The sequence below is a fragment of the Lissotriton vulgaris genome, chromosome 2_2 (assembly GCF_964263255.1).
Source record: "Lissotriton vulgaris chromosome 2_2, aLisVul1.2, whole genome shotgun sequence".
NCBI lineage: Eukaryota > Metazoa > Chordata > Amphibia > Caudata > Salamandridae > Lissotriton > Lissotriton vulgaris.
The window spans coordinates 106112771-106139098 of NC_141688.1; the positions used below are offsets into that span (position 1 = coordinate 106112771).

The following is a 26328-nucleotide window of genomic DNA, read 5'->3' on the forward strand; positions in this document are numbered from 1 at the left end:
GATAGCTTGACTCCAGTGGCGTAGTGAGCACAGGAGCCACACCCTTCCCACATAGGATGAACAGCCAAACCGGTCCAAGGATGCTTGTTTCCGGTCCAGGGAAGACATGGCTTGGCAGTTCGGGCTGGACTGTTCCCACGAGGCACAGGGTCAGACTGATTTGCAAATGGCCATGTCTGAACTGGGGTGGCTGAGTGAGCTAAAGAACGATGATGGATTAAACCCAGATCAGTTGACTGGGGATGAGTGTTTGCATTGCTCAAACGCTCCGTTCATCATCCCCTTTGGTTTTGCTTTGATCTACAAAAAGACCAATATTTCTGTGTGTATGGGCGGTTCCATTCCACCAGGTATCACAGCTGGGCTACCTGGTAGTAGCGCAATAGATGGGTTATGCCTTGTTTGCCCATGGCCATCGGGAGACATGCAAGCTCCCTAGCCATTCTAGTGGGAGGCCCAAGTCAACTATCACTAAGGCCCACCCTCAGAACAGCACCTTTCCTCCTGGGGCCTCTGCAGTTAGAGGTGGGCCAGGGGCCTCTCTCTCTCTCCTCTCTCTCTCTCTCTCTCTCTCTCTCTCTCTCTCTCTCTCTCTCTCTCTCTCTCTCTCTCTCTCCCTCTCCCTCTCCCTCTCCCTCTCCCTCTCCCTCTCCCTCTCCCTCTCCCTCTCCCTCTCCCTCTCCCTCTCCCTCTCCCTCTCCCTCTCCCTCTCCCTCTCCCTCTCCCTCTCCCTCTCCCTCTCCCTCTCCCTCTCCCTCTCCCTCTCCCTCTCCCTCTCCCTCTCCCTCTCCCTCTCCCTCTCCCTCTCCCTCTCCCTCTCCCTCTCCCTCTCCCTCTCCCTCTCCCTCTCCCTCTTCCTCTCTCTCTCTCTTCCTCTCTCTCTCTCTTCCTCTCTCTCTCTCTTCCTCTCTCTCTCTCTCCCTCTTCCTCTCTCTTCCTCTTCCTCTCTCTTCCTCTCCCTCTCTCTCTCTTCCTCTCTCTTCCTCTCTCTTCCTCTCTCTTCCTCTCTCTTCCTCTCTCTTCCTCTCTCTTCCTCTCTCTTCCTCTCTCTTCCTCTTCCTCTCTCTTCCTCTCCCTCTTCCTCTTCCTCTCTCTTCCTCTCCCTCTTCCTCTTCCTCTTCCTCTCTCTCTCTTCCTCTCCCTCTTCCTCTTCCTCTCTCTCTCTCTTCCTCTCCCTCTTCCTCTCTCTCTCTCCCTCCCCCTAGCAGGCCTCACTTTCCTCCACATCAGGCCTGGCCTCTTCTGAGCCCTGGTGCAGGCCAGGTCGGGCTCCCTGTAGATACGGTCACTTACTGCTGGGGCTCTCCGTCCTCTCTGGGCCCTTCGCCGCTCGCACCTCCAGCTGTGCTGCAGTGCTCCACCGCTTCCTCTCGAGCTCCACCGGCAGAGCAGACCTCTCTCTCCACCACAGCGGGCCCAGCTACCTCCGAGCCTAGGCCCGGATGACCCTTCTGTAAGGCCTTCCTCCACCGCCGGGGCACTCCGCCTTCTTCGGCCATTCACTCCCGGTGTGTCCCAGAGTGTGCCGCACCACATCACCACCTCCTCTTGTGTTCCGCTGGCAGACAGCCAGCTCCTCGCCCAGCGTCCGGGACGCTTCCCACTGCCACCTTCTTGACATGCTGTTTGAGCTTTCTCAACTTGCATGGTGCCGCCACCTCAGAGCAGGATATGAGGTGGTGGGGGATCAACTGGTAGCTACTCTGCATGGGGGGGGTTCCCAGATCCGGAGCGAACGGCCCACGCCGATCCACCCGGCGCGTCTTCCATCATGGCTCCAGAAGCGCCGCTCTGCATCATACCGCGGAGACCCGCTTCTCCGCCTCCCCAAAGCGGAAAGGAATGGTCAGCCGTTGAATTCCCTCCAAGGTCACCTCTACGTGGTGCCGCCAATGTTCGGGTGGCCAGGTTCCCCGGGTCCGCCAGTTATTGAGTGGGTACTGCAGAGCTTCGCAAGGTTGCTTCTACACAGGCGCCAATTTGGACACGCCTCCATATATATTTTTTTAAGGAAAGATTCAGGCTATATAATGATAAGGAGGTGGGGGAATATAACAACGTAAAACAAATGTTTTTATTGTGTCAAACAGCATAGTAGTCCATATGTGTATCATGCTTTACGTAGCTCGTCAGGTGGACCAGGCAGGTGAGTGGCCTAGTGTGCCTATTACTTTTTTGAACATAAGGATGCTTATGAGTACATTGGCCTCTTGTTGATTCAAACGAGTGAGAGAGCGCTTGTCTATTTGCTTATCTGTTCCATTCCGCTGCTTGCGTGTATACATTGCAACAGAGAAGCCTTGTTGGAGTAGTCCTTGTCGTTCATTTTGCTGTCGGAATGGAGTGTATAGCTGTGTTAGAGGAGTGCTCCTTGGTCATAACTGCCTAGACCTGTTTGTACATTGTCATTTATCTGGCAAATGAGTGCATTTTGAGAGTTGTAGCAAAGTTTCACATATGATCCCATTTACATTAGTATGTAACATAAAGGATTGGGAACATAGTGACATTGTGGAAACGACTGAGCACTCGAAATACGAGCTACAATATGATAGTGTCTGGATTAGTGTTTCAGTGAGCTTCATAACATGCTTGCTCCAAGGCACCATCCATAGTTTTTCCTGCCTGTTTACTGTTATTAGTAGTGGAATAGGCAGAGCCAAACTAAGCTCTAAGAAACGATTTGTTAACTTTAACTCCTCCCATTTCAAAGGCTCTTCATTACTGCAAGTACACTCCAATTCCTGGTTCACCGATGATTGCAAGTGCAAATGGTCAAGTTTATGTAACACAAGATGTACATGTTCTGACACTTGTACTTACATTATTAACCTCTCTGAAACACGTGTTTAGCTCCACTCTGAGTGTTTTATTTTTACGCTATGTGGAATAAGAATACCAGAGCTACTTCTAAGAAAACAATCCGTGCGTTTGCAGTTTGCCATTTTTTTTGGTCTACTAAAAATCAATATCCTTATTTGCCTATTTTTTCTGTACAGTTCCGTTACAGTTGCTAATGCTTGATATTTAGTCAGAGGTCAAAATGTATGAATTTTCTTTGAAAATTGATTAGATTGCTTATTTTCCCAGATCCCACAGTGGTGCAGACGACAACATCTCGAGTGGAGTTCCAGTCTGTAACTTCTACTTCCACTCATGCTTCCACCTCAGAGCAGGCCTCTGATGCTGCTTTGGGTCCTTCCAATTCTCAGCTCTCCACCATGCCAGAACCTTCTGCTGCTCCTCTTAATTTCAACAATGCTGGCCCTTCAGCAGTAGGTATGTTTGCTGTGAAATAAGCATTCTATTTTTTTCACATCTAGTGTGTGATCCTTTAGAAAAGCTTGTCATATATCTGACGGGGAACAACCATAACAACGCAACTTTTACGACGCTGTACCATCACAACGCAGGTGCGATTACAACGCAGGTGCCATTACAACGCAGGTGCTATTACAACGCATGCCATTACAACGTAAGTATAGATAAGTATTTAATTTTATTAATATTAATTTAATTTTAATTTCTTTTAAATTTTTTTAATATTTTTAATTTTAATGTAACTTTTTTGTTTTATAAATTAATTTATTTAAAATAATTATAACATTTTAAATACATTTAATATTTTTTTAATTATAATTTAATTTATTTAATTAATTTTAGAATGGTAAGTTTTACCCCTACACTATCCAACACTTACCCTACTATTCACCCCCCTAGAGTTAGAATAGTAATTTTTTCCCCTACACTATCCAACACTTACCCTACTATTACACCCCCCTGGAGTTAGAATAGTAATTTTAACCCCTACACTATCCAACACTTACCCTACTATTACACCCCCCTGGAGTTAGAATAGTAAATTTAACCTCTACACTATCCAACACTTACCCTACTATTACACCCCCCTGGAGTTAGAATAGTAAATCTAACCCCCACACTATCCAACACTTACCCTACTATTACACCCCTTGGAGTTAGAATAGTAATTTGTACCCCTACACTATCCAACACTTACCCTACTATTACACCCCCCTGGAGTTAGAATAGTAATTTTAACCCCTACAGTATCCAACACTTACCCTACTATTACACCCCCCTGGAGTTAGAATAGTAAATTTAACCCCTACACCATCCAACACTTACCCTACTATTACACCCCCCTGGAGTTAGAATAGTAATTTTAACACCTACACTATACAACACTTACCCTACTATTACACCCCCCTGGAGTTAGAATAGTAATTTTAACCCCCACACTATCCAACATTTACCCTACTATTACACACCCAAGGAGTTAGAATTGTAAATTTAAATATATTTTTTTTAAAAAGAATTAAAATAATTTAATAAACAATTTTTGTAATTTAATTAAAATTAAAAAAAATATTAATAAAATTAAATACTTACCTATACTTACGTTGTAATGGCATGCATTGTAATAGCACCTGCGTTGTAATGACATGCGTTGTAATGGCACCTGCGTTGTAATGGTTGTGTTGTGATGGCATGCGTTGTGAATGTATGCGTTGTAACGTCATACATTCATAACTGACTATGTGAAGGGGCTTTTCAGTCGACATGTTCCATCATCGTAAATGGGTTTGGACTAACTTCTTCGTTTTATAAAACTCTATCAATCTATTTTGGCTACTTGGAGTTCCCGATCAGTCTTCTATTTGTAGATTACAGATAAACCTTTAGTAATCCTCAAGCAAAGAATTATACATCAAAAGAAGTGCGTCTCCCTTCTCTTATGTAAGGGAAATAATGAGTAACTGTGAATCAGAAGTAAATCAATATAGTGTCATAGCCAGTAAATATATGGTATGTATGGTAGATTTCCAAAATATGGGAAATTAAATAAATATTAAAGCCGAGATAGATATACATTAGTAGTTCTTAAAAAATGCACTACATACTTTTACATATATATCAGTTGCTCGTCTGCTGTCCTTGCTTTTGTGACTCTTCAGTGTCTGTCTTCTTTCAGGTCAGCAGGATCTGATTTTCTGGTGCCAGGGGTTCCCCTAATCACTAGATTTAGGGGTGTTGGGGGAGTATAGGGTAGTAGCCAATCACCACTTGAGGGTGAACATGCCTCCCTGACTACTAATATTCCTGCTTGGCCAGGCGCCAGATGTATCCTGGCCTGGAGGGGTGGCATCACCTCTGAGGGAAGCCACATTTGCATACTAATAGTGGCGGGCTCTTTGAAGCTTCTTGCCTTGGAATGCTAATTTAGAGGTTATCCTGCTGTAGGGGGTGTAAAACACCCTCTGTCAGAGAAGGCTTTGTTCCTGACCTCCTGAGAGAGTGGGCTTTTACCCCTGGGGGTCAAACTCCTCTGTGGTAGCAGCCTGGTCAAGACCAGTCCGCAAGCACACTAGTAGTTGGTTGGTTGGTTTTCAGGGAATATCTCTAAGGCCCCCGCTTGGTCCATGTTTTAATAAATCCATCACTGGAATTCATGTTATTCATAGGAGATGTTTGATACCAAACAGTGAAGCCATCATGTAGCTGTTGAAGGAAAGTTCCCCCTTTTGCATTGTTACCCCCCACTTTTCACCTGATTTCTGATGCAATTTGACTGAATATGAACTGGGTCCCTGCCAATCAGATTGTGAGTGCCTATGTTCTTTCCCAAAACTGTACCTATGTTTCCACAATTAGCACACCTCTGGCCCACTTATAACTCCCTGTAAAAGGTACCACTGGTACCAAGGGCCTTATGTCTAAAGAAATATCTTAAGCTAGTGACTAGACAAACAAATTATGGGCACAAAGCACAACAATGTTAACTAAATTAAATGATCAATCAATAAAAAAAGTTTATTTGATGTAAATGGCTGAAAATGTCAAAACATACTCTTAATTCAAATATTACGCGGACCTACTCTCACTCATACTTTGTGACATCATGTTCTGATGCTATTTGATATCCATAGGTATGTCTAAAAGATACAATAAATATTCCGTTCTCAAGTACTACACAATTCAACATGATATTCCTAATATTCAATATTGTTAATTCATAGGTAAGTGATAACCATGAGACATAGTACTGGAGGGCTTAGATGTTGCTTTAAGGCCTGATGACCAGAGAGGGTCTCTAATGGCTGCAGCATGTATTGTGTCACCCTCTGAGATCCCTCACCTAACACATATACACTGCCGTTGCTAACTGTGTGTTTTGGTGCTGGCAAAACTTGAGTCGACATGGAACTCAATTCTGTGTGCTATGCCCACAAACACCAACTGTGGCATAGATAAGTCACCCCTCTAGCAGGCCTCACAGCCCTAAGGTAGTGTGCATTATATCCCATGTGAGGGCATGGCTGCATGAGCAAAATGCCCCTATAGTGTCCAAGTCCGTTCTTAGACATTGTAGTGAAGCCATATTGAGTTCATTGGCTGGGAGTTGGTCATGAACTCCACAGCTCCATGATGGCTTTACTGAATGCTAAGAATTTTGGCATCAAACTTCTCAGCATAATAAACCCACACTGGTGCCAGTTCAGGAATTTATTACAAAATGCACTTGGAGAGCATCTTAGAGATGCCCTTGAAAAACGACCAACTCCCTAGTGTGCAGCTGGTCTGCACCAGCCTGCTACATTCAGACATGTTCCTGAGGGGGGAACCCTTGTGCTCTTGTGGTACAGGAATAAAGCCTGCTTGGGATGGAGGTGCTTCTCACCTACCCCCAAGCAGAAAGCGCGTTCAATGTGGCAAGACTCATAGGCTTCTTTCTCTTTGTTATGCTAGCATGGGCCTCTCCAGCGAGTGGAGATGCCCGCTCCCCTGACCAAGCATTAGGCGTCTGTGGGAAAATTAGTAATCAGGAAAGGTGTGTTCCCTCTCAGCCAGGACCACTCCTAAGGTGTCCCGAGCTAAAGTGACCCCCTCCTTAGAAAATCTTCCATGTTGGATGGAAGGATTTTAGGCAATGGGATTAGTGGATGCCCCCTCCACAAATGCAGGGGACATAAAAGGATGTAGTCCCCCCAAAGGTAAATAGATCATTGGCTACTACCTGCCAGTACCTGTAACACCACTAAGTTGAGTTTTTAGGGGCGCCTTGAGCCTCCGATTCCTGTGACCTAAGAAGAAGACGCTGTGCTGCCAAGCCCAAAGACAACTACTGATTTGGCTCCAGCCCGATCGTCCTGTCTCTCATTTAGAGACTCTGCGAAGAAGGCAACGCCTGTCCGGCAGACAGTGACTTTCAGAAACCAGAGGAAGAATGCCTGCACTTCAACAAAGACCAGAACCCACTCCAAGGACTCCTGATCCACCTGGAACTGCGACACCTGCTGACTCTGCTCCTGATGTCCATGGCCCGAGTCTGAGTGGCTCTCCTGTCCAGTGAAGTCTCCCCAGCGATCCTGACCTTGAAAACATCGGTGGCTGACCTCTTCTGGTCTCTATGAAGACGCCTGCCGCTCATCTCTGAGGGTTCCCCTGACATCAACTGGCTCTGGTAAAGAACTTCAGACATCCAAAGTCACCCCTGCATCCTCCGCCCCCCTGAATTTGGGGGGCCCAGCCGACGGTGCCCAGACGTCCACCGACATCCCAACCAACCTGCTCAGTTGTCGCTCGCCTTTGTCCAGTCGCCTGCAGCCTCTTTGTGTGACTGGCATTTCCCATTCTGATAGATACATCTGCCGTGTGGATTCCTCACCTTGTGAATATCCCCCTTGCGCCAGCAACATTCGGAAATTCTTTTTTCGTAGCCTCGCGCCGACGTGGATAGGACGTCACAGAGACACGGCTCCGCTCGCGACTCCGCTGACGTCACCGACGCCTATAACAGGCCCACGCCGGCGTGATGACATCAGTTCCCTTTTTTCCGCGTCGTCGATGCTAACGGTTATCGGGAATCTCTGTAGCCTACTGGTACATTGTTGCCATTTTGTTGGTTAATTCTGCTTCTCTGTATCCTGTTTCTTCGAAAATGTCATCTAAGAAGACCGGCTTCAAGCCCTGCAGGGAGTGCGGTAAAATGATGTCCATTACCGACCCTCATGAAGACTGCATCTGGTGCTTAAGTTCCGACCATGATGTGGAGGATTGTTCTTCATGTCGGAAGATGAATCCGAAGGCCCTGAGGGAGAGAGAAGCCAAACTTCTGGTTGCGAAGGTGAAAGCTGGAAAGGAGAAGTCGTCGAGGTCTCGTTCTCGAAGGGCGAGGTCGAAGTCCAGGGCGAGGTCGAGATCTGCTTCTCGAGAGAGGTCGTCTTCGAAGTCGGCGTCGGATCATGTTTCGAAGTCGAAGAAAAAGCACAAGAAGAGGAGACATGAGTCCCGACGTCGGTCTGGTAAGGAGGCGGGCTCGAGGTCGAGGTCACCGAAGAAGGTACGTTCGAAGGTGGTTACCCTCGAAGTCTCCGAGCATGAAGGTGAGGCCTCACCATCTGAGTCGCGTGGGCGATCTCGATCTCCGGCTCCGAAAGCTTCTCCGGTTCCGAGTCCGTCTCCGGCGCCGTCCCCGGCCCTTGAAGAGGAAGAGGCCCGGGAGGATGTGGATTCCGCGCCTGTCGAAGAGCCGAATCCGATCCCTCTTCAGGACCGGTCCTGATGGTTTTCAGCCGCCCTTTCCTGCTCCAGGCCAGGACCCTTCTGCGTTTCTTAACGCAATGTATGGTGTCTTCTCAAGGGCATGGTACCCCTCTGGTGCGCCTTCGGGTCCCACGGGTCCATTGGCATTCAGCTTGGGAGTTCCTCACTCCTATCCTCCGGCTCCGTTTATGCCCTACATGCCGGCTCCGACGCCGCATTGGCATTTCCCGGCTCCGCCGAAGTCGTCGACGCCGATTCCGGCGTCGCCTGCTCCTGATCATCCTCGAGGGCATTCTTCTGTGCCGTCGGTTTCGATACCGGCGCCGGCCCCGAATCCGTCGAAGCCGCTGGTGGATCCGGCTGCGAGGCGTGTTAAGGAGAGATCCAGAAGAGAAGCACAACGCCTTCTGGAGGGGCAGAGTTATATGGGCTCTCAGTCTGACGTTGAAGAAGGTGAACTAGAGGAGAGCTGTTTTGAGGAATTGGCGGATTCTGGGACCCTTGATTTCTCTCCAGAGTGGGAGTTGCCCTCAGGCTCAGGTGCTCCATCTAAGGATATCCAGCCTTATCATCTGGTTATGAGAAAAGCTGCTGAGCTTCTTCAATTGACTCTGCCTACAGTGGAGTTCAAGTCTAACCTCCTCACAGAAGTCTTGCATTCTCCAAATTCGGTGGTCGAGCCTTTACTTCCATTCAATGATGCCTTGACTGATTCTATTATGGAAGTCTGGAAGAAACCTTTGTCTGCTCCTGCGGTATCAAAGAGTGTTGCAAGGAGGTACAGGGCTGCCCCTGAGGACCCGGCTTTTCTCTCTTCACATCCTTCGCCAGAGAGCCTGGTCATTCAGGCTGCCTGTTCAAAGAAGAGTCTTAGTGCCTTTCCGCAGGTTCCTTGTGAGAAGGAGGCAAAGAAACAGGACCAGGTGGCAAAAAAGACCTTTTCATCGGCTAGTATGGCCTTAAAGTCAACTAATGCCACATGCCTAATGGGGAGGTATGTTCATGCCCTGATGGACTCCTTACGTATCCTGGCCCCTAAAATTCCTGACGCAAACCGAAAGGATTTTGAGGAGGTGATTAATGACACTCAGGCGGCTGCCCGCCAGGTAATTCAAAGTGGTCTGGACACTGCTGACTCTGTGGCTCGAATTATGGGCACTGCCGTGGCGACAAGGAGATCTGCCTGGTTGAAGTCATCGGACTTTTCGGCTGATGTTCAGGCGACTCTGCTTGATCTCCCCTTTGATGGCTCAGGTCTCTTTGGGAAAAAGGCGGATACTGCTCTTGAGCGGTTCAAGGATTGCAGGGCAACAGCGAAGTCCTTGGGCCTCCAGATCAGGGGCGCTTCTTCCGGCAGAAGGTTCAGGGGCTTTGGTCGCTCCTTTCGGAATTTCCGGCAAGGCCAACCGCAGCAGCAGCAGCAAAATTCTATGTACAGATCGTACAGGGGAAAACAAAGAGCGCGTCCTCGTGGACGTCAGCCCTCCTCTTCCTCCACCTCTTCCAACCCCCCTGCCGCAGAAAAGCAGCCCTAGATCCACTATTCAGGATCATGTGGGTCCGGTTGGGGGTCGGCTTACCCATTTTCTACAGGATTGGGAATCGGTTACGTCAGATCTTTGGGTTCTCAATCTTGTAGAAAATGGGTATGCCCTTCCCTTTCGGGAATTCCCCCCTGTTTACCCTCCTTGTCAAGGTTTTTGCACCCAGGAACATCTGTCTCTTCTGCAGGAGGAGGTTCTAACTCTGTTACGAAAGGGTGCGATAGAGGTGGTCCCAGAGCAGGAAAGGGGTCAGGGATGCTACTCCCGGTATTTCCTGATCCCCAAGAAGGATGGCAGGCTTCGTCCTATCCTGGACCTCAGGATCTTGAATCTCTATCTGAAGCAGGAGAAATTCAAGATGCTCACCCTTGTTCAGGTTCTTCAAGCGTTGATGGAAGGAGAATGGATGGTGTCGCTCGACTTGCAGGATGCGTATTTCCACATTCCAATCCTGAAGTCGCACAGGAAGTATCTCCGTTTCACGGTTGGGTCGCAGCACTACCAGTCTGCCGTCCTTCCGTTTGGTCTTACTACTGCGCCTCGAGTCTTCACCAAGGTGATGGCGGTGGTGGCAGCTCATCTCAGGAGATCGGGGATACCTGTGTTTCCGTATCTAGACGACTGGCTGATCAAAGCGGAGTCGTCGGAGAAGGTGCTCCATCATCTGCAGGAGACAACTCAGTTGTTGTTCAGGTTGGGTTTTTCGATAAATGTACCCAAGTCTCACCTGGTGCCCTCCCAGCGCAACCTGTTCATAGGTGCCGTACTGGACTCTACTGTTTGTCGTGCATTCCCTCCTCCTCACAGGATTCGCGACATACAGGAAATGATTCCTTTGTTTTACCCTGGAGTGGTCGTTCCAGTCCTGAAGGTCCTTCGCCTGCTCGGTCTGATGGCTTCTTGCATTCTCCTGGTCAACCATGCACGCTGGCACATGAGGGCACTCCAGTGGTGTCTCCGCAGGCAGTGGTATCAGCACAACGGAGATCTCGGGGAGTCGGTGAAGATCTCCAGAGAAACTGCAGCGGATCTGTCTTGGTGGAGCGTGGAAGGCAACCTGTCGCAAGGGAAGCCTTTCCATCTACCTCCATCGGTGGCCACGGTGATTACGGATGCATCCACTCTAGGGTGGGGTGCTCATCTGGGGGATCTGGAGGTCAAGGGTCTTTGGTCTCCAGAGGAAAGGTTGCTTCACATCAACCTTCTAGAGTTGCGGGCGATACGTTTGGCGCTCAAGGCCTTCCTCCCTTCCCTTCGCGGTCAGTCGATCCAAGTCCTGACGGACAACACGACCGCGATGTGGTACATCAACAAGCAGGGAGGAGTGGGATCGCAGTGTCTCTGCAGAGAGGCTCTGCGTCTCTGGTCCACCGGATTTGCCTGATGGCAAATCATCTGGCCGGAGTTCTGAACGTACGTGCGGACAGTCTCAGCCGGCAGTTCTCTGCCGACCACGAGTGGAGGCTTCATCCAGAGGTGGTTCGTCACGTCTTTCGGACGTGGGGGACCGCTCGGGTGGACCTGTTTGCCACTCGCGAGAATGCTCACAGCCCGTCATTCTGCAGTCTCCAGTATCCGATGCAAGGAGCCTTGGGGGACGCGTTTCAGTTGAGTTGGGGAAGTCAACTCCTTTACGCGTTTCCTCCCATACCCTTGATTCCTCGGGTTCTGAGGAAAATTCGCCAAGACCGGGCCTAAGTTATATTGGTCGCCCCGGATTGGCCAAGAAGGGTGTGGTATACAGATCTACTCCACCTCTCCTCTCACCCGCCGCTCCGTCTCCCTCTCAGGGCAGACCTCCTCTCTCAGATGGAGGGGCAGGTTCTACACCCCCACCTCCAGACATTGCACCTTCATGTCTGGAGATTGAACGGGGCAACCTGATTTCCTATTCTCTAACACCTGATGTGGTGGATGTCATTTTGTCTGCTAGACGTGACTCCACTAAGACTGTCTATTCTTATAGATGGTCTAGGTTTGTTGTTTGGTGTGGTGAGAATGATATTGACCCGTTGAGAGCCCATTTATCAGATGTGCTCCGGTTTGCTCTCTCTTTGGCTCAACAGGGGCTGGCAGTTGCCACAGTTAAGGGCTATCTTTCAGCACTGTCAGCTTTTATTTGTTTGCCTCATCAGCCCTCTCTTTTTAAGTCACCTGTTGTCTTGAGATTTTTGAAGGGTCTTGTAAATAAGTTTCCTCCTACCCCTTTTATTGTACCTCAGTGGGACTTGAATCTTGTTCTGACTTTTCTGATGGGCTCTCCCTTTGAGCCTCTTCATAAATGTCCTATGAGGCTCTTAACCTTTAAGGCAGTTTTCCTAGTTGCAATTACCTCGGCAAGGAGGGTGAGTGAGCTTCAAGCTCTTAGTTCCAAGCCCCCGTTCCTGACCATACATGCTGATCGGATGGTTCAAAGGACCAGGGCTGCTTTTCTTCCTAAGGTGGTGACTCTTTTCCACCTTGGTCAATTCATTACCCTCCCTACCTTTTATCCTCCCCCACACCCTTCCAAGGAGGAGGAGAGGTTGCACCGTCTGGACCCTAAGAGAGCGGTGTCTTTTTATTTGGACAGAACTAGAGACTGTCGCTTGGACGATCAACTCTTCATTGGCTTTGCTGGCTGCAAGAAGGGAAGAGCGGTCCATAAAAGGACTTTATCAAGGTGGATCGTTCTGTGCATAAAGATCTGCTACTCTTTGGCCGGTAAGGAGCCTCCGGAGGGTATTAGAGCTCATTCCACTAGAGCTAAGTCATCTACCTCTGCTTTGGCTAGAGGTGTTCCTGTGGAGGACATTTGTAGGGCGGCAACCTGGTCTTCCCTCCATACTTTCGCGAAGCATTACTGCTTGGATACGGAAGTCAGGAGGGACGGCCACTTTGCGCGCTCTGTCCTTCAGGATTTCCTGGTTTAGAAGAGTGGACACCCTCCTCCGGGAGTGGGGACTGCTGTGGGACTCTATTCACAAGGTGAGGAATCCACACGGCAGATGTATCTATCAGAAGAACAAGTTACTTACCTTCGGTAACGCTTTTTCTGGTAGATACTATATCTGCCTGTGGATTCCTCACTGACCCACCCGCCTCCCCGTTGTCCACTCTTCTATGCCAGAGTTATTGTACTGTAATGTATATTTGTTTTGATGTCAAGGAAATGTTTCATTTGCTTCCTGCATTTGCTTTACACTGTGTGTTTTGCCTTGACTATTGTATACTGTGTATGCTTTGTATATATCTACTGTCATTGGTCCGTCCGTGTGCCTCGATGGCACGGAAAAAAGGCGGAACTGATGTCATCACGCCGGCGTGGGCCTGTTATAGGCGTCGGTGACGTCAGCGGAGTCGCGAGCGGAGCCGTGTCTCTGTGACGTCCTATCCACGTCGGTGCGAGGCTACGAAAAAAGAATTTCCGAATGTTGCTGGCGCAAGGGGGATATTCACAAGGTGAGGAATCCACAGGCAGATATAGTATCTACCAGAAAAAGCGTTACCGTAGGGAAATTACTTGTTCTTCACTTGCATTGGGTGCCCCACACTGATTTGCACCCGGCCACCCCAGTGCCGCTGGTGATGTATGGTTTGTGCTGTCTTGTGGCTCCTCTGTGCTTGCCTAAACAACCGGGCCTGTGCCCAGAACCCATAGGTATCTACCTGTCCCCTGTCTCCATTGACTAACCTTGTGCTCAGTGACCTTTGCACCCACCCGCCCCGGTGTCGGTGGCTTTTTAGTACCAACCTTGATCTGACCCTTGCCCAGTGTTGGTCTAGTACCCCGAAGACAGGATGTGTAGGTTGAGTACTTACCTGGAAATGTGCGTAACTGTTTTCTCTCATATGATTGTATTGCATTTCTTGATGTTGCACAAAGTGTCTATCTTTTACATTGCTAAGTTACTGCTACTGTTGACTGACACCAAAAGACACTCAAATGATGGACCGAATGCTGAACAAATCAAAACATTCACCCCCAGTCAACAGATCTGGGCTTAAGCCATTGTTCTTTTGCTCACCATGCCACCCCAGTTTAGACCCAGCCATATGCAAATCAGTCTTGAACTTGTGCCTCATGGGAGCAGTCCAGCCCGACCTGCCAAGCCTGGTCCTCCCTGGACAGAAACATGCATCCTAGGACCGGTTTCAGGATTTCACTCCTCATCAGCCAGGCTAGCTTGAAATCAGTGGCACAGTGAGCCCGGAACCACAGTCTGGGCACAACCGGCGAACTTAGAGCAAGAATGCAAAAGACACACAAATGATGGACTGAATGCAGAACAAATCAAAACATTCACCCCCAGTCAACAGATTTGGGTTAAATCCATCGTTTTTTTGCTCACCATGCCACCACTAGGGTGAATGTAGAACATTGTTCTGCATTCTGTCCATCAATTGTTCTTTTTGCACTGTTGACTGACACTGCAAAGTATTTTTCGTATCACTGTAAAGTATTCTTATTTCCTTTGTAAACACATTCCTACTGCACCTCAAAAGTATTGCTGTTTTGAACTGGTACTTACCTGCAACTGAGTTTCTCTTGGTTCTAAAATAAAAGTAACAAAGTAATATTGTTATACAAAACAGTTGGTCTTGAATTTAGTCCTTGAGTGTGTGTTTGTAGTCATTTCTTGCCTGATATCTACTTCCGCCTATGTAAAGCCTCTGGGGATCCACTGGACCATATGCGCATAAAACCTTACTTTGGTATAGTATATAAAGAGCCAGCTACCTACTGCTGGGGAACTCATTTTTCACCAGTGCCCAGCACATGTATTATAATTGACTTCCCTGGTCACTTGTACTGGCAGTAATTGGACCAGCCAGCACTGGGGCATATCTGCATGTGCACACAGAGCTGTAAGGGTGACTTACCTATACTATGTGCAGTGCCTGCAGGCATAGCACACAGCGATGTGTGCTATTTCAGGTCTTATTTTTTTTCTGCACCAAGACATGCAACCTGCAATGGCAGTCTGAATGAGTCCGGTGAGGGTCCCTTCGGGTGGCACAATACATGCTGCAGCCCTTGAGACCCTCTTCAGTACTCCGTCCCTATGTATCTGGGGTACCATTAAATAGGGACTTACAGTAGTGCCAAAGGGATTGCCAATTAGGGGAACAATTGTACCGATTAGGTAAAGCGATCTGGAACTGGGAACCTGGATAGCAGGAACCCAGTGCGCACTCTGTCAAAATTGGATCGAATACCAGGGAAAAAGTGAGGGCACCAAGTCAAAAAAGTGTACTTTCCTACACAACCGCCCCCTCAAACAAAAGAGAATGAGACTAACTTTTCCCAAGAGAGTCTTCATCATCTAAGTGTAAAAACCCGTAAAGGCCATCTGCATTGACATGATCAGTCCCAGGTCTGTGTTCCACTGTAAAGTCCATATCCTGTGGGGGGACATGGACCACCTCAACAGTTTCGGGTTCTCACCTTGCATTTGCATCAGCCATCTCAGAGACCTGTTGTCAGTTTAAGCGAGTAAGTGAGAATCAAACAAGTATGGACTCAACTTCTTCTGGGACCAAACCACTGCAAAGGCTTCTCTCTCAATGGCACTCCAACGCTGCTGTCTGGGGAGTGTTAATGAAAGCAACAGGCTGGTCATGGCCATCATCATTGGTTTGGGATAGGACCTCTCCTATCACATGTTCAGAGACAGTCTGCACTATGAACTGTTTAGGATAATCTGGAACTTTTAGAATGAGTGCTTCCTTCAGTGTGACAAAAACCTTTTTATCAGCTTACTGTCATTTTACCTTCTTTGGCATTTTCTTGGTGTTCAATTCTGTGAGGGGTGTCAGAATGGTTCCATACCCCTTCACAAACCTCCTGTAGTACCCCGTCAAGCCAAGGAATGCCAAGACTTGAGTCTGGGTGGTTGGAGCAGCTCAGACCACAATCGTCTGGATTTTGGTTTGTAAGGGTTGCACTTGGCCTCCACCTACAAGTTGGCCCAAGTATACAATAGAGCCCTGCCCTATCTGGCAATTGCTTACCTTGATAGTGTGGTCTGCACTCTGCAGATCCTCAAGAACCTTTCCAAGGTGGATTAGGTGATTCTGCAAAGAGGTGCTATAGACAGCAATATCATCAAGATATGCTGCTTTAAAAGACTCTAGCTCAGCAAGGACTTTATTCACCAACCTTTGGAAGGGGCATTCTTTAGACCAAATTGTATCATTTTAAATTGGTATTGTCCATCTGTGGTTGAGAATGCACATTTTACGTTTGCTCCAGCGGTCAGACCAATCTGCCAGTACCCAGATATTGAAAAGGGGTTTTCATCTGTCTTAGTTACCGCATTGAGACCTCTATAGTCCACACAGCCCAGCTCTGGTTTACCACTCTGTGAATGAGGTTTGGGAACTAAGACCATTAACCTGGCCCAGGGACTTTCAGAAGGCTCAATCACCCCTACTTCCAGCATCCTGGTGTCTTCAGCTCTGATGCTTCCCTGCACTGGAATCAGTGTGGGTTTATTAATATGCGTTGTTTGATACAAACATCTTTGATTTCAGTGAAGCAGTCATGTAGCTGGGGAACTCGTTTGTCACCAGTGTCCAAAACATGTATTTAAAATGTCTTGCACTGGCGGTAATTGGACTGGTCAGCACAGGGGCATATCTGCTTGTTCAGATATGCCCACACATGTGGTATAATGCACTCTGCCTTAGAGCTGTCAGGCCTTCTGTAGGGGCGACTTACCTATACTATGTGCAGTGTCTGGGGCATGCCACATAGGGATGTGTGCCATGTTGTGTTTTCACTTTTATCAACACCAAGGTATACAGCTTGCAATAACAGTCTGCATGAGTTAATTGAAGGGTCCCTTAGGGTGGCACAGTGCATTCTGCAGCCCTTGGGGACCCTCTTCAGTACCCCTGTCCTAGGTTCCTGGGGTACCATTAACAAAGGACTTACAGGGGTGCCAAAAGTATTACCAGTTTGGAGAACAATTGTACTGTTTTAGGGAAAGAGATCTGGCACTGGGGCCCTAGATAGCATGAACCCTGTGCACTTTCTGTCAAAATTGCATCGAATACCAGACAAAAAGTGGGAGTGACCATGTCAAAATTCTCTTGTCTGTTTGGTAACAAAGCTAATCCAGTTGCTCATGTAGTACAGGATGAGTGCAAAACAAAAGGCTGACCCAGGAGCCCTCCTCCTCATCATCATTATCTCCTGTGGCAATTAAGTTGCTCCTTAAGAGGAGTCCTTTACAAACGTCCAGAGCCAGCGACTCCTTGAGATTATCAAATTGGGGTATGTCCTTCCCTTCCAACCGGCCACTCCCCGTCGGTCACTTTAGTCGGAAGCTCACCTCTGGATTCTGCAATTGGAGGGTGCTGCCCTATTGCAAAAAGGAGCAGTGGACCTCGTCTTTAAGCAGGAAATGGGCAGAGGTGCTACTCCTGGTACTTCCTGGTTCCCAGAAAGATGGTGGTCTGCATCCAATACTAGACCTCAGTTTGAGCTTTTACCTTTACCTGGGAAAGTTCAAGATGCGGACCCTGGCTTATGTGATCCTGCAGTTGCATACGTGGGATCTTTGGTTAATGACCGGTTCCTGTTTGGAGAGACATCGGCCACCTTTATCAGGGTGATGGCAGTGGATGAATCTCATCTGCAAAGGTCAGGTCAGGGTCAGGGTTTTTAGTGTTTCAGTACCAAAGAGATTGGTTGTTCAAGATAGGCGCACCATAGACCACGAGAAGGCCACAGCAACCCTGCTTTTCGACTTGAACTTTTCTATCAACCAGCACAAGTAGTGCCTAGAGCCCTCTCATCGCCTCCTGATTATAGGGGCAGTACTGGACACATATTTACAGGCTTTCTCTTCTCTCTGTAAGATCTACGAATTGTGGGAACTGATTCTGATGTTTCAGGAGGGGAGCGCAAGTTCAAACCCTAACACTCCTTCGCCTTCTAGGTCTGCTGTCTTCCTGTGTTCTCCTAGTCATACATGCCTGTGGGTACGTGAGGGCTCTCCAGAAGTGCCTCTGTAGTCAGTGATTCCAATGTGTGGGTATTCTGTTGGATGTTATCAGAATTTCGCCCAAAATTGTGAAGCCCTTATGCTCACCATCCGCAGCTGCCTCAATAGTGACAGATGCTTCCAGCTTAGGGTTGGGTGTGCATCTGGATCAAATGGTGAAAAGCAGGGCTCCAGAAAAGCAGATTCAGCACACCAGCTTGCTGGAGCTGCAGGCAATTCACTTTGCCTTGAAATCTTTCCTGCGCTCCTTTTCTGGTCAATCTGGCTGATCTTCATAGACCACGTAACAGCAATGTGGTGTGTAAACAAGGAGGTAGACATGGGGTCTCAATGTAGACATGAGCTCTTGGGGTCTGGCTGGTTGCTAATGATCTGGCAGATTCTCTTAACACCAGAGCCAACATCCTACGTCGGCTTTATCTTACCTACCACAAGGTGTGTTTTGAAGAGGCGGTGGTCCACAACATCTTCGTCCTGTGGGGCACTCCTCGGGTGACTTTTTTGCCTTGTGTGAATGCGCAATTCCCACTGTTCTTTGACTTCCAGTTTCTGTAGTATGGAAAAAAATTGATGAATGGAATGCTTGAATTAATTTCACCCATTGGTAATTACTCAGGTCGCCTCCCAATCCATCGTTATTTTGCACACCATGCCACCTCACTCTGGACCCATCCATATGCAAATCAGTCCTCACCCTGCCCCGGTAGTAAAAGTCCAGCCCAAACTGCCAGACCCTCCCTGAACCAGAACACACGCAGTCCATGTTCAGTTTCACCCATATTTGGTCTCAATAGTTGGATATTGCTTGGTTCCAGTGGCACAGTGTGCAAAGGACCCATGTCTGGGCATACCTGTCCCACATAGCTCTGAAGAATACAAAAAGTGCTGGATTGAATGTTTGAATTAATCTCGGCCACTAGTAATTACCCAGGCCTCATCTCACTCCAGAGTTACTTTGCATATTATACCACCTCAGTTTGGACTCAGCCATATGCAAATTATTCTTGACTTTGCTCCGACAGGAACAGTTTATTTAGCAGGGGCTTCTGTGGGTTGCCTTTCAGTTATTTTTACATTTTCCTCTTCACTGTGCATTCCGCAATTTACTCTTAATGCCTCGGGAATAGAGAGAATTGTATCAAGACTGGATCCAAGTCATTCTTATTGCCCCGGATTGGTCTAAGAGGGTGTGATATGCAGATCTTTTGTAACTCTCCCCTTTTCTCTGCTTCGGCTGCCTCTCAGCGCGGACCTCCTCTTTCAGCCGGAGGGGCAAGATCTGCTCCTCAACCTATACTGATGTTACACCTGTGCTCTATCCGGTGCTGAGATGGAGTCCGCACCACCTGTTTTCAGATCCAGTCTGATATCTGGAGCTATTTTAAATGGTGAGGAACCTGCAAGTAGAGTTGTCACCAGAAACATTTTTTGGGGGAGATTAGTATTTTTTTCTTTTCTTTCCACTTACAATTTTTTAAGGGCAATGTGTCTCTATCCACTAGACCTACATTCACCTCTAATCAGCCTTCTTTACTCACTATCTCACTGTAGTCGAAAGAGTACTCCATTCTTTGGATCTTAAGAAGTGTCTAAAGTTCTGTTTGTAACAAACCAAGGACTTTGCCATTCAAACCTGTTTGTATCTTGTGGTCATTCAAACAAAGCAAAACTGTTAACTAAGTAGACTTTAGCCTGGCAAATTGTATCATGCTTCATAGCAACTCACTATGATGAACAGACAGCTTTCAGGTGCTATTAGAGGTCATTCTACGAGAAGTATGACTGTCGCAGCTGCTCTTTGCTGCAGTGTCTCTGAAAGAAATTTGTAAACCAACAAATGGAGAAGGATACACGTCTTCAGGAAGCATTATTGCATTTATATTCAGACCAAAAAAGAGGCAGCAGTGTGGTAGCCATTGCCCTGAAACATTTTAGCTAAAGCTGAAACTCATTCAATCCTACCACTGTTTATTAATACTGCTTTGTTAATCTCAATTCAAGCATGCAAATCTGTGAAAGATCTGTTATGATGCTTCAGAACGTATTCATGCGCACTGCTACAAGCTTGAAAGTCTGGCAGTTTGAAGGCTCCGGAAGAGAGTAGAGCTCTAGGTTCTTCACTTCATTTGCTGTTGTTTGGATCAAATAACCAGGCTGACTGGTTTATACAGTCTAGACATTTTCAGTCTTATGTATTGTCTATATTTTCCTGTGTCAACATTGATTACCAAAGGCTACCAGCCTGACAACTTGGAATAATTCGAGCACGTGAATTTATTAAAGACCAGTTAAAGGCAAGTAACTTTTATTTCCTTATGTCATTAACATTGACAAACGTTTGTATTTTGGCACATTAAACTTCACTGCTACAATTAATCCATTTACGATTCCTTTTTAAAGATGACATTCACAGAATTGGCTCTTCTACTACACTGGAAAATGGTCCACCAGCAATGCCGAGGCTACCATCCTGCTGTCCACAGCATTCTCCTTGTGGGAGTTCATCACAGAATCACCATGTGTTGGGGCATCCTCACACAAGCTGTTTCCAGCACCATTTTCAGCATCAACACCTTCACCACCATCACCACACCTCCCACCCTGCTGTCCCTCTGTCCCCGCAATTCAGTGACTCAAATTGCCCTGTAGAACGACCTCCCCCAGCATCGGCACCATGTGGAGCCAGCAGCACTACTAGTACTGGATATCTTGATCAGGTAAATAGAAGTGGTGTAACCACTTCAAATAATTTGTAGCAATGGCTGACTGTACAATTGTATATTGTTGAAGTGGATGAATTTTTTGTTTGCAAGAGTAATGTCTTATTAAAGTAGAATGCTTCTGGTTCTGTCTGTAGCCAAGAGTACCAGCCACATATGTAATCGGAAGGCCTCTTTACAAATCATTCCAATGCTTACCATTACCAGTGCTAACTGAAATGCCATGTAATGCTTATTAATTGTTACCATTAAAATTGAGTTCTGAAACAGTTTTGATGTATAAATTCAGATAGGAAAGTGTTGAAACATTGTTATAAATGGTATTTGTGAAACAGGACTGGCTTGCTTTATGGTAATTTCATTTATATAGGGCTTACTACCCCTGACGAGGCGTCAAAGCAGCGAGCTACTCCGGAACCCATACAGGATTAGTGATGTATTAGTATAGTGAAATATGGAAATAATTTGAGCAATGGGTATGTTAGTCTGTGATTTCGATCGAGAAGTATAGTGGAGGGATAGAAGAAGAAAAGGTTTGGATTTTTATTGTGCTTGCTACCCCTGATGAGGTGTTGAAGCGATTTTCGGTGAGTAGCCCGCTACTCTGGAACTCAAACAGAATTAGTGGGAATTGGTGTTGGGAAATATGAAATTATTTGAGTGGTGGACATGTTAGTCTGTTATTTGGACTGAAAAGGAATAGTGGAGGGATAGATGAGGGAAGGGTCTAGAATATTTGTTGTTTTTCTTCTTTTTTGGAGCTCATAGCAGTAGGAGGACGTTTGGGATGAGTAAAGGGAGGTGGAGTGGGAAGAGTCAGAGGAAAGGGTTTCAAAAGGCTTGTTTGGGAGATCTGAATATTAAAAGAGGTATGAGATGATGCAAGGAGGGGTAGAGGAGGGAAGAGTCTAGAAAAGGTTATTTTGGGGGTCATAGTAGTTGTTTGGGTTTTGGGATGAATGAGACAGTGGAGGTAGATGAGGTATTGATAAATGTATAGGGTGAGAAAAAAGGGTATTGCATTGGAGAGACTATTAGAATGAGGTTTGAGATGAGTCAGAGTTGAGGTAGAGGATATATTGCGAGAGATATTGGGTGAGATATACGGAAGTGCATTGGATATGCCGAATTAGAAGCAAAGTAATAAATATATAGATACAGAAGTACATGGAAGGTATAATAAGCATAAGTAAGGTAATATATGTTGCATTTAATAAAACTCCGGCTTTCAAGTGTTGTACTTCAAATTAATTTGTTTATTTTTTGTAATTTAATAGTGAAGCAATTGTAGATCGTTATGATAAAAGATTTACTCCTTTATGCAGTCACTCATATATATGTTAAAACATAGAATAATGTAACTATAAGTAATCTGTACATTTTTTTAAGTAGAACGAACAAATATCTATTTTTAAAACATAATTATTATACACGTTTATACAAAGCAATACACATATGCAGTTAAATATCTATAGTTTAAATAAATGCTTATATACAGAGGGATATGCTGTATATTTATGTTTGAGTATGGTGGTTATGTGGGGAAGAGTCAACTTTTGAGTAGTCTTCTGAAGCTAAGGTGGTTATCCGTAGATCTTATGAATGAGGGTAAAGAGTTCCATAGTTTGGCTGCTTGAACAGAGAAGGAGATGCCACCCATGATTTTTTTCTTGTATGGTGAGATTTTCCGGCAAGATGCCACTCAAGAGCAGAGGCTTCTTTGTTGAATGTATTTGGTGATTTTCTTCCTGATGAAGAGCCATCCATGTAACCTTTATGGGTGATACAAAGCAGCTTGAATGTGGATCTTCTGGAAACCGGTAAACAATGTAGGGCTTTCAAGGCAGTGGAGAAGTGGGCTTGTGGCTTTATATGTAAGAGTAGTCTGGCAGCTGAGTTCTGAATATGTTTTAGTATTTTCATAATTGTTAAAGGTGATCCGTGGTAAAGGCTATTGGCATAATTGAGTTTGCACAGTACAAGAGAGAGGGTAGCCTGGACCTTGTGTGGAAAGCCCAGAATGGAGAAAGATGCGTCTCAGAGTTTTTACAGTAACGAAGCTTGATCTTGCTAGTTTGTCCACTTGGGCATTCATTGATAGCTTAGAGTCTATGATCATTTTGAGGTTTCTCACTTACTTTGATGCTTTAGTTTAGGCGGTTTTCCCAGATCATCAGGCCAGTTGGCTAGTGGGTCATAATTTTTCCAATCACCACACGTGAGAATTTCCGTTTTGGAAACATTCAGTTTGAGATGGCTCAATGTAATCCATTGATCTACGGCTCTGAGACAACTGAAAATTGGTGAGTTTCCAAAGACTTTGGGGCATTTCAGTTGAAGGAGTTGTGCCATCTGCATAGTTATAGCATGTGAGGTGAAATTGATTTGATCAGTGGCAGTAATTACTTCATGTGGGTGTTGAACATCATGGGTGAGATGATAGAGCCTTGAGGGATCCCTGCTTTTGTGAAGTACGGTTTGGACGAGAAGGGGGGGGGGTATGGATGACATTAGTTCTGTTGTGAAGGTAGGATGTGATCCAATCTAGAGCAGTCCCCTTTTTGCCGGCTTCGTAGAGTCTTTGTAGCAGAGTGTCATGGCCAACTTTGTCAAAGGCACCTTAGGTGTCCAAGAGAAGTAGTGGGGCAACCCCGTTCCGGTCAACTCCGTTCTTAAGGTCATCCCAGATGGCAATGATGGCAGATTCTATGCTTCTTCCTGGACAGAATCCTTGTTGGAAGTCTGAAATTATGGCATTATCTTCAATTAATTGTGACATCTAGGCGAATGCTGCTCATTCTATCAGTTCCATCAGTTTGCCCAGGAAAGGTCCATTTGTAATTGGTCTGTAATTGTTGTTGTTCAGCGGGTCCAGGTTTGTTTTCTTCACTATTCTTTTTACTGGCGTGGGAGCAGAGGTTGTCTTAAAGGTTTGTTGTGAACATGGGTTAGAAGGGCTGCTGGCAGGCTTTCTTGCTGTGACTAGGTCCCTTAATATATTGTGCGAAATTTGTTGGAAGGAATGGAGAGGCTGGGTTAGAATATTCTTGGATTGTTGCTTTAGAAAAGGGCTGGTGCTGGTGATTTTTCTTTTTTTTTAAATGAGCCCAATTTGTCTCCTTTGGTCGTGTAATGATTTGCCAGTTTGTCTGTGAGATCTTGAGTAACGGGATGAGCTCCTTCTAGGCATTTTGATGTATGAAATTCGGTGCGAATTTGATAGAATTCTTTATTTGCACATTTAGCATTTTGAATTCTGCCTGAATTGTACCTTTTTTGATATCACCTTATCTCTTTGCACTTAATAACCTGTAAGTGTTTCTGAAAGCCCTGTCATTTAAAAGATTCCTGACTTTGAGGAATTTGTTTGGAGTGTCCATGCTACCATTGATTCATACTTGGCAAGATCACTGGATGGTCATTCTCCATTCTGAATATGTCTGGAGACCACGTCGAGTTTTTGTACACTGTTATCCATGTTATTTTGTATCCTGCTCCTCGTTAGTTGGCAAATAAGTATTGTAATGAGGTGTTTCTGTATTCTATCTTTCATTTGACTTAAACCAAAATCTACAATTACTTGCAGTGCTTTATTTGTCTGCTAGAATGTGGTGGCACTCATCCTAAAATTGCGACTAATATTCGTATTTTTCGTAAAAACACTTGAGTAGCATGGACTACAATTCGAATGCCAGAACTATTTTTGTAGAGAGAAAATATTTACCATATCTAACTGAAAGAAACTGTAATGTGGCACCATATCTAACTGAAAGAAACTGTAATGTGGCTTTACACTCCCATTATTTGTCTTTTTTTGTTGTTTATTTTTTAACATTTTGGTATATTGTCACAGCCATAAAGCAGTAATGTGTTACAGGAACTTGCAGTTTTGCAGCGTGAATCTTTCTGGATTCACTATGCTGTGCATTATTCGCGGTCTAGTGGTTGGGTCCGGAATCGTAGTCTTTTCTTTCTTTCTTTTTTTTTCGTAGCCCAGGTGGGCGTAGACGTCCCACCTTTTGGTGTACTTCGTGTGACATCAGCACGCTTCCTGCGGAAGCTCCCACCTTTGGGCGCCATCTTCAGATTCTTTTTTCCGCCGTTGGGTCTTGATCGTTCCTGAGGGGCTCCAGAGTTTTGGAGGAAAGAAGACGCAGAAAAGTCGAATTTGCACGGAAAAGACTGCCAAGGAACAACACCATCGAGCCGGGACGATGAAGGAGAACTTAGAGAACTTAGACGTCCAAAGGAGAATGCACACACAGGGGACCCCTGAGCGCAAGAAATGGACAAGACACCTTTTAAATTCTGCCGTAACTGCCACCACAAATACTCGCAGAAGGACCAGCACCCGGTTTGTGACCTCTGCCCACCGGTCGACCACGAGAGCAAGGACTGCAACGCCTGCTCCACCTTTACACCGAAGACTCTCCGGGTTAGAGAGCCACAGAGAAGAGCCAACTACACCATGCAAGGCAAAGGAAAACCACCGTCCCTTAGAGACCTGGGGCTCTCGGGGGATAAGGAGGACAACGTCGCCAGAGAAGACGACGACTACACTGTCATAGAGACTGATAAGAAGACTTCTAAAGAGGTAGGAGAGTCGATGACCCCTAAACCCCGACAGAACCTCGAAAGTCTGAGTCAAACTCTCGAAAAACAGTGTCGAAGTCCTCGAAGGGAGCGCTGGCGCCGAAAATCTCGACGGTCGCAGCTGCATCCAAGGACAAACAGCCCAGCGGATCCTTCGAAAAGGACTCCCAGGCGGCGAAGACCGGGGAAAAGCCAAGGTCGTCGAAGCACGTCCTTGAAAAGGAACGTTCGACTTCGAAAGAAAAGGACCCGAAGGTCGCTTCGGCGTCGACTAAGGACCCGAAGCCCATCTCGACGTATACATCGAAGAGATCAGCCAAACCATTCGACGCCGAACTGGAGAGAAAGAAAAGACGGCTCAAGGCCGAAATGGATAACATCCTGCAAAGAAAGAAGGAGTTCGACGAAAAGATGAAGAGTTTCGCGATTCCATCGAAGTCAAAGATGGTGAAAGTTGAAGTAGACGAGGAGGAGGACTTCGACAAGCCGCCGAAAAGTCCTGAGACCCTGGACCATCCAGAGGAAGAAGCCTTCTACTACGAGGAGGAGGGCAACGATGATAAGCGGACGATCCTCAGCTCTGCATCCTCGGGGTTAACGGGACCTGGAGTGGCAGGACCTCAAAACCGAAAGCCCAGAAGAGGCCGTGGATACGTACCCTTCGAGGCCTTCGCCGCCAGATGACATTGGGGTCTACAATATGGTCATCAAGAACGTGGCAACCGCCTTTGGAGTCAAACTAGATGAGGAAAAACCGAAAAAGACTTACTCTTGGAGACCCTGCTCCCCACACAAACTAGGAGCCAGTACCTCCCCATGCTTGAGAGTGTCAAGGCCCAGGGGAAAGAGGCGTTCAAGGAACCGGCAACATGCAGGTCCGTTACGCCTAGGACGGAGAAGAAATATAAACAC

The 26328-nt window shown here is 46.6% G+C and overlaps 1 protein-coding gene across 3 annotated transcripts in view; it reads left to right on the forward strand.

Annotated features, from left to right (window-relative positions):
• Nucleotides 1-26328, forward strand: part of RNF111 (ring finger protein 111) — a 370041-nt gene that overhangs the window by 204519 nt on the left and 139194 nt on the right. For all 3 annotated transcript variants that reach the window (XM_086959381.1, XM_086959382.1, XM_086959383.1), the window contains exons 5-6: nt 3091-3279; nt 20504-20820. In XM_086959381.1, the coding sequence (XP_086815507.1) occupies nt 3091-3279; nt 20504-20820 (506 nt within the window). The remainder of the gene's footprint in view (nt 1-3090; nt 3280-20503; nt 20821-26328) is intronic.